The sequence below is a fragment of the Protomyctophum parallelum genome (genome assembly GCF_964188405.1).
Source record: "Protomyctophum parallelum genome assembly, chromosome: 21".
Taxonomy (NCBI): Eukaryota; Metazoa; Chordata; class Actinopteri; order Myctophiformes; family Myctophidae; genus Protomyctophum; species Protomyctophum parallelum.
The window spans coordinates 31,379,509-31,388,526 of NC_139713.1; the positions used below are offsets into that span (position 1 = coordinate 31,379,509).

The 9,018-nt window shown below is 37.6% G+C and overlaps 1 protein-coding gene across 1 annotated transcript; it reads left to right on the forward strand.

Annotated features, from left to right (window-relative positions):
* Nucleotides 1–3,554: 3,554 nt before the first annotated feature.
* Nucleotides 3,555–6,250, forward strand: LOC310878943 (uncharacterized protein; the record flags this gene model as incomplete). Its single annotated transcript, XM_083793359.1, has 6 exons — nt 3,555–3,764; nt 4,211–4,368; nt 4,951–5,030; nt 5,160–5,276; nt 5,387–5,491; nt 6,127–6,250. The coding sequence occupies 6 exons, from the start codon at nt 3,555–3,557 to the stop codon at nt 6,228–6,230; spliced, it is 774 nt and encodes a 257-aa protein (XP_083649485.1). The 3' UTR covers nt 6,231–6,250.
* Nucleotides 6,251–9,018: the final 2,768 nt, after the last annotated feature.

A 9,018-nucleotide genomic window follows, 5' to 3' on the forward strand; every position in this document is an offset into this window, starting at 1 on the left:
GAAAAGTGGAACATGTCTTATGAGAATTCAGTGAACCGTCGGTCCAGAGGCCCTGGATGCCCGTTCAGTCCGGACAATAGATAAAAGGGTACAGGATAAATCACAAGGGACCAACTTCTGTGTTCACAGCCACCTTTGCTAGAGGAAACGATGGCGAGCGCATAATGCATGTACATAACCAACACATCTTGTAAGCCGTCACATACAGTAGGACCCATCTACTGATGGGACATTCATTTCAATAATCCAGACATATTTTGTCCGATATGATTATCCTATCGCCCCCTACATCTTTGTTTAAATGTAGCCTGCTTTCTGTTTTATGTTTGTATCTTATTTTTAAAAGGTCCTTGCATATTGTGTATTTTGCTCTGTGCCTTGAATAGGTGTTTCTTATTAAAACCTGCTTATGGCCAGTGACGTGCCTGACGTAGTGAAACCATAAGGAGAGATAGCTCTGTTTTTCTTTTTACTTAATTCAAATGTCATTTTATAATGTGTTTCTATTGCTTAATGTTTTATGTAAAGAGATATTGAATTGCCTTGTTGAAATGGGCTATACAGATACACTTGCCTTGCTTTGCACCTGAAATCAGTTGTATATTGGAACTCATTTTGAAGAAGGAAAAGATTATGGTAGAATCTAGATTCATGATTATTTGTTTTTGTTCAATAAATGTCTATAGTACTCATCTATACTTTGTAAAGAACTTATTTGGTTCAGATACAAAATGTGACTTAAGTGCACACAATATGCTTCTTGTATTGATTCGCAGTGAAATTTACTTTATTAAAAAAAAAAAAAGTTTCCCAGTTCACTTGAATCAAATGCAAAAAAATGGGATACAAGGAAAAATATCCACCCACTTATAAATAATGAGGGGGGGAGGAAACTACATTATCAATCAGAAATCAAATTAACTGAATGGCATCAACTACTGCTCAAGTACCAATGATGAACCTCTGCCCCAAATATTCCTCAACGGCCTGTTATAGCGCCACCATGAGGCCGATTTAGGCAAAACACATTTCTGTAGATTACTCGTACACATTTTATTCATACATCACACAATTCGGTATACACTAACTCCATAGTCATGTGATCAACACGGAGCGGCACCATTTCCCATCTTCCATCCTGATTGGCTAAGATTGGCTTCCAAAGCTCACACGATTGGTCCGTTTCGAAAAAATGCCACAAATCACAAACACAGTGTGCAATTTCCGTGAAATTATACACACACATTTCCACTAGGCCGAGGACGACATGCCACAAAATGTCCCCCCAAATCAGCCTCACGGTAGCGCTATAACAGGCCAATTCTTGTTTTTAGCTATAACTGCATTGATCTGTATACAACTTATGTATGCACTCCCTAGAGGCCATGGAAAAACATTGTCCCTGCATCCCTCCACATCTGCCGGTTATAGCGCCACCATGAGGCCGATTTCTGTAAAACACATTGCTTATGTTAGTCTCACAGATTTCATCCAAATCTCACGCAAATCGGTCCACATGATCTCTGTAGTCATGTGATCAAGACGAGTCTGATGGATTTCTCAGATTCTACACTGATTGCCTTACACACTATCTCTATAGTCATGTGTATTGTGTTCAAGACGAATCTGTCCAATCATTTCCCCTCCTAATTGGCTAACATTGGCTTTCAACGTTTGCAGGATTGGCCCGTTTTGAACAAAAAGCCTCAAATCATCCAATTGCCATCCAAGGCAAGAAGAAATGGCACCCTTTTCACATTGGCCTATTATAGCGCCACCAGGAGGAAACAACCTGACCTGGCCTGGTGGAGACCTGTGCCGATGGGCACTTTATCTAGTTTGGTCATGTTACAGATGTAAAAGCTCGTAGCTTGTAGATTTTATTAAATATATTTTTTTCATACATTTTGAACTTGTGAAATGGGATATTTTGATTACTTTTGGTACTATATATATTTTTGTGGCTTTCGCCTTTATTTGATATTTTTTATAGAGGCATAGATACAGTAGTAGGCTAACAGGAAATGGGGAGAGAGGTGGGGGGGTGACACGCAGTAAAGATCGTCGTGATTGGGAGTCGAACCCGTGGTCCACTGCCAGACTGCCAGCCAGGGTGCCTGGACCGCTGAGCCACGGCCCAGGCCAGTAGGCTATTTGATGCCATTTACCCAAATACATTTTGTAACAGAGTATATCTACGTACATTGCGGTTACTTTTTACTTAAGTAAAACATGTGAGTACTTCTTCCATCATTGAATAGAGGAAGCTTGGAATGAAAGACCGGAAGAAAACCATTGCATTTAACCTTACATTGTGGTACAGCTGTGGCATAAGGTTCCACATTCAAAGAAATCAAGGGGCTTCTTGAGAATTTGTTGCAATCCTGATGAATGCAATTCTTTTGGTATGTGTGGTGAGGATTGGTAAACATTTAGAGAAGTTAAGAACGTATAATTACTGGGACATTTTTGATAAACTTTACACACGGTCATGCAGTGAACTGCACTGTTGCTGTACTAACTCTCTTTTTTATTTCTCAAATTACTTTTCTTCCAGTGTCTTGCGGTAAGTCATATTTTATTTGTCATCACATTTCTTACATAATCTAACATTGTTTCTCTTTCATAGCGTAAGGTGAAATGATAATAACACATTGTACAGTAGACAAGACACTGTAGGTCTTTTGTCTAAGATATGACTTATGTGGTAAATGCTGCATGCTGATATCTAGAATTTAACAACCATTTCCTTTCATTCTTGTCACAGAACATCACCTGAGCAGCCTTTAAACGTGTGGATTATCTGAAGAACACTGACAGGTGATGGCCCGTCTCAACCTCCGCCAATGGTTCTACAGTCGGGTTCATTCCCCTCAGAATGACAAGTGGGCGACCGGTGACCAAACCTTCCCTGAGAAGATGTCCATCAAGGAAGTGCTTTGCTATCTTCTTCATTCTCTCATTCTACTTATGATTTAAAATGTGGGAAAAAAAATTACCATTATCATATCGTTGCTGTCGGGCAGAAACTTGTTTGTGTTTTTTTCCCGTAAATTAACGCCTTACTTGATCATACTAATGGTATCACACAAAGCAGATCCACAAGCTCGAAACCTTTGGAGATTATATATCTGCTAATTCTGGTATTTAAAAAAAAATGTAATACTGAAAACAGGGTTAGGGTTAGTTTTGGACATAATGAGTTTTCCTCCCGGCAGAGACAATTATGCATTTGCGTATTGTGATCAAGATGATTGATATTCCAAATTAGTGTGGACTGTGAAATGTATTGCTGTTGTCGGGTCGAAACCCTAACCCTATGTCCATATTTTATGTTTTTTCATTAATGCTCTTCGTAATTTGCTGTTACACAAATGTAGCAAAAATAGCCAATCTACAATCTCAAAACGTTTTCAGATCTGCTATTTTTGCCATTTCTGAAATTTAATCCTGAAAAGTAACCGTTTTGGACCCGGCAGTGACGCTGTGTAGGTTTGAGTTTTACCCAAGTTCCACATCCGAGGTCATGTTCCTGAACAGTGTTCTATAGGATCATGGTTGCGTACGGAGCCATTCTTGCGACTCTCCTGGTGAGAAGTTTCAAGGTGGAGAAACAGCCGAAATCTCCTACCCAACAATTCTACCCACCACCCCAACAAGTCTACCCACCAGCCCAACAGTTCTACCCACCACCAACAACAACGACTCGTAGAAGCTGTAGTAAACTGCTGAAAACCCTCGAGCCAGAAGAGGTTAAGAACCAGGTAAGGAGACCATTGTAGAAAAAAAGAAAGCACATGCACTCACATACTGTAGTACTGATTTACTCTGACTTAATTCATTAAAAAATCTTGTCAAAAATCTTAAAGCTGTAATCTCTAACTTTTATATCCTAATTTCTATGGCTCCTCCAAGATAGACATGCCGGGAGGAGATATTACAAGTAGTACTTATACCTGTAAACCAGGGGCCCTGCTGATCTACATCGACATGTTGTGAGCTTATAGATCGTCTATTTGAACTATTTCAAAATGTTTTTCAAAATGGTAAAAAAGGGCAAGCAAAGGGTCTAAATTTCTCAACCACATTGTCCAACCACAGCAGATATACTGGTTGGTTATATCGTATGAACACAATTGACCATGCAGATTGGTTAAAATAGCATTCATTCATTGAAATATGTCCCTGAAAATGAGTGACTTTCATGCAGCTGTTCCGTGGGAGGTGGATTCTTCAGGAGGCCTACTCTAATGACTCCGTTGATCAGTATGCTCTGACCATCGCCAAGAGCTCCTGGGCAGAATTCTACCATGACACCAACACTGGGACAATCAATCTCACAATGGCACACATGTTGGTTCATCCTGAGTGAGTGATAACTATTATTTACTCAACCTGTGATGGGTCGTGAGGGAATTGCAAGTTGGTGCCAAAATCATTTGTAAAACACTATGATTTTAAGGATAACATGACATTCGAAATGTATATATTTTTTATTTAGATTTTAAATTAGAGATCTGCTATGAATTTTACATTTTGCATTAAAATAATGATAAAATAATACAAATTTAAAAGAAATGTGTTTTAATTTGGATACCCATATTGTACATAGGAGCTTAAAGTATACTACTTTAGTTCCATTGATCCAAGCTGGAACACAATCAGTTTATTGATCATTAAAACTTGCTCTGAGAATGCACACTTTGGCTGCCGTGTTAAGTGGCCAGATGGGTGGGCCAACACTTTTTCAGCTTTAATCCAGAAAAGTTTAAGAATCACTAGTTAAACATGGATATACTGTTACAATTTTTGTGTTGTGTTCACTCCATTCAGAGACCTTTTGATGCTTTTTATTTTAATTCTTAGTATACCACAACATTGTCTACAGATATGAACAAACTTGATCAAAATAGATACTACTACTACTTCATATGTTTGTTGATCTTGCAGAAACAATTCAATATGGTGTGTCTACCATCATTTCCATAACATGACCTTCAAAAACAACACACTCAACCTTGACCTGTCTCGTAAGTTGCGTGTGTGCGTGCGTGCGTGCGTGCGTGTGTGTGTGTGTGTGTGTGTGAGAGAGAGAGAAAACATATACAGTATGTCATTATGTCACCATTTTACAGTTATCTCATGTCTTACTACTTTAGGAGAGTACAACGCTACAGCACAATTCACGTTTCTGACAACCTGCACCGAATGCCTTGTGATGACTGGACAAGCTCATGTTCCTCATTATCCACCTCTGAATTATCTACTTGTATATGGTAAGCACAAGGGTTCTGATGTGTTCAGTATTTGGATGTGTAATGTAAGGAGAGTGTAGTATTCAAATGTTTTATATTGAATTTTGTGCCGTTTGTTTTTTCTTCTTGAGGTCTAACAATGCAACTGAATGAATATTTCATTCGAAGAACCAGGCATCAAGCGGAATGTCTCAACTTCGCAACACCAACACCATTCCACTACAACGGAGAACATGGTAGATATCATTCATCACTTATCACTTTCTATGAAGCCCATGTCTAATGTATTATAATCTTATATTATAATTTATTATATTTGGCTTATAATGCTATATATGCCCATAATTACTCATAATTCTTAACAATGATCATAAGACATCATAAACCATTTTATAATTATCAGGTCAAGTATAAATGCATTATAATTGCTTATACTGCTGCATATTTAGTTATAAGAACTCATAATTACTCATGTTTTTGTTTATCTACATATGTATAATCATAACTGATTATTAGCATTTCATAAAGACTTGTAAGGTATATTGCTGGTCACTCCAAAGCATTCTAATCCCTATTATAATGCATTATACTGTAGTGTGATTATAAGTCAATATAAATTGCCAGTGAGGGCGTCAAGTAAAGTGAAAAAATAGTGCCACCAGGAGGCACTTTATTTAAAAAAGAGGGAAAAGAGAAACAAACAAACAAAAAACATGTTTATATTACTCCTTCACATGTTGTCCAAACATCACAAACGTTCTTGACCTGGTGGAGACATGTGTTCCGAGCAGCACTTTTTCTAGTTGGAATTGGGAAGCATTAGTGCAGTGTAGTGTGGTGTTAATACTCTTCTTTGTATTTACCATTGCAGGGTTTTGTCCTGAACAGTGGAACATTCATGGAGACGACATGGAGAGTTCAGTGACCCGTCGGTCCAGAGGCCCTGGATGCCCGTTCAGTCTGGGCAATGGATAAAAGGGTATACACTGCGGATAATATACTCCTATTTTACCGCTGTTTCGGCGCTGTAGTGCTGAAATGATTTAGGCTCGTCTTTATTTTTCAGTATCACCGAAGAGCCGAAAGAAATGAATGATTAAAAAAGACCACTATTGTATGAAAATCTATCAACAAACTATACTATAAAAGGGAAAAAGAGAGATAGATGTTTCAGCTTTTTCTTCCTTTTTACTGAATTCAAATGTCCTTTTATTACGGGCTTCTTTTGCCTCATTGAAATGTGCTTTACAAATATACTTGCCTTGCTTCGTGCCCTGCTTTACTGAAATCAGTCGTATATTCAAACTCATTTTGAATAAGAGAATAAATGTCTATATGCATATACCGGTACTTTGGTTCATATTATTTCAATCCCCTGTGAATTTACTCCTGGATTCTCCATGTGTTGTTACACAGACATCTGGGTAAAAGAGACCTTCCTACTTGGCAAACATGCATTATAATTATACTTTGTCACAGCAGCAAACTGTTATTAAGTGGGTGTGAGACACACTAAAATTTGTTGATATTGTATAGCCTATACAGTATGTCTGAAGTACAAAGGTAATGTTGATAGAAACTGTCATTTACACAGAACTCAAAAAGTGCTTATTTGGCTTATGACTGCATGGTCACAACCAGGTAAACTACTTACCGGTATTCACTGTTTGCTTGGGTAAACTCTAAAATACAAGCAATGTCTGTTGATTTCACCCCAGTTGGCATGAGTAATCTGGGAGGTTGAGAGTAGCCTATACTGTTGTGACAGTATGATTCTGTGTTGAACATGGTCAATCTGTTGATTCAGCCCAGGTCTGTTGATTCAGCTCAGGTACTGTGACAGTATAATGATAATGTGGACCTACTCCTCCCACGGGGGGAAATTCAGTATTCAGCTCAACCCAGCTGATCGCAGGCCTCAAGAGCTATAGGGGTTAAGTGTCTTGCTCAGGGACACACGTCAACATTGCTGGCCTGGAATCGTATGGCCGTCCCAAATGATCACGAATACAGTATAGAATGCACATGTACTGTACAGCAGACTATGGAGTGTCTTGGCCCAAAATGTCTGTATGACAATAAATTAAGTGTAAAATAATACTGTAAAATATGAATGCCTCTGGGCACCCTAACCAGTCATAGTATTCAACCCCGTTTACATGTGTTCTAAAATTTGACTTATTTCCCACATTACTGGTAAATTCTTTTAAATTTGCAGCTGTGACTCAGAGCAAATTTGCCATTATGCATCTCACGCGTGAGTACTGAGTACACAGTCGTGACCTTTGAGCAGCTCTGCTGCAAAACAAACATGTTTCAGTGGCACCATCACCAAGAGTAAGAATATGGTCATACACTCGGGTGGACGCAGAATGAACGGCATCTTGTGGATTCTGGGCTCATGGCCATTCTGAAGAAAATCATATGATGCCCTATAGTTTGCTGTAATCATACCATGGTATTCACCATTACCATTACATGTATTCAGACATGGAACATAATGGGACCACAGAGTTCGGTAAACTGCAGTATTACTTCACCTTTTGCCATGATAAACTGCACTCCAAAATTGTTTCTAAAATCACACTTTCTTTCTCACTGCCCTTTCTCACTCGTTACTATTGTTGACCCCCCCTCCCCGAAAAAATTTAATTAAATAATGATAATATATTTGGGTCAGTGACGTGACACCCCAAAAAAAGTGTTTTTTAAAAACCTTTAAATAACAGGAATAAAAATGATTTACTTTTGTTCTACTCAGTCTCATCTTTATGGAAACATATTTTGTTTTTAGATATTTTATTGGAATCAGAATTTATTCAGCATTTTGTTTTACTTGTGCCTAAAATCGTCATATGGTGTGACATGACAATAATTGTTTATAAAATGAAAATGGAGTACAACTTTCTTAAGTTGCTCACTTTATCAAAGTCCTTTATCATAACTAACCTGTGATCCACTATAGTTTTGTGAAAATGTATTAAATCTGTATATTATTTCCGTAATCAACACTCAATGTGATGCCCATGTTATTGGTCTTTCAATATATTTTGTATTTATTGTGACAAAACTTTCTCTAAAATTACACAAATATTTGTGAGTCTTCCTTAGACTATTTGCTATGTAATCCATGAACATTAATGGTTTCATCATTAATAAAGGTATGATTCTTGTCACTATTTGGAACGTCACACCAAATGATTTAGTGTCACACTGTCATATCTTCATTTTTCAAAGCAAACTGTGTTTTAACCTACTTATTAGTGAGTACTGAACTTTACAGATTGATTTAACAATTACTCAGGAACAACAGCAACAGGAAATTTGCTTTAACATTGAATAACATGGCAATGACTGAATAAAACGAAATTAAACACAATTTATTGTGGATAGTTGCAGATTTTAGGTGAAAATGTTTAAAACAAATGTTTAAATGGACAAAAGAAGCATGGGACTCTGTTATTTATTGTTATATCTGTAGGAAAATACAGTTTGTATCATATGGTGTGACAAAAAAGTCATATGGCGTGACAGGAAAACAGTCACACCATTATGATAAAGTGTCACACCATATTACGTTTTCTGCACTTAACATAACCTTGAGGCTACTAGCTACACATTAGCATGCTAACAACATGCTAGCTATAACAAAGCAACATAGATTTACATGTAATTATGACCAAAAAATCTAATACCTTTAGCTTTTTTAATGAAAAAGGTGTCACACCCACAGACACTTGGAAGAGTCGCATTGGTCAGCGTT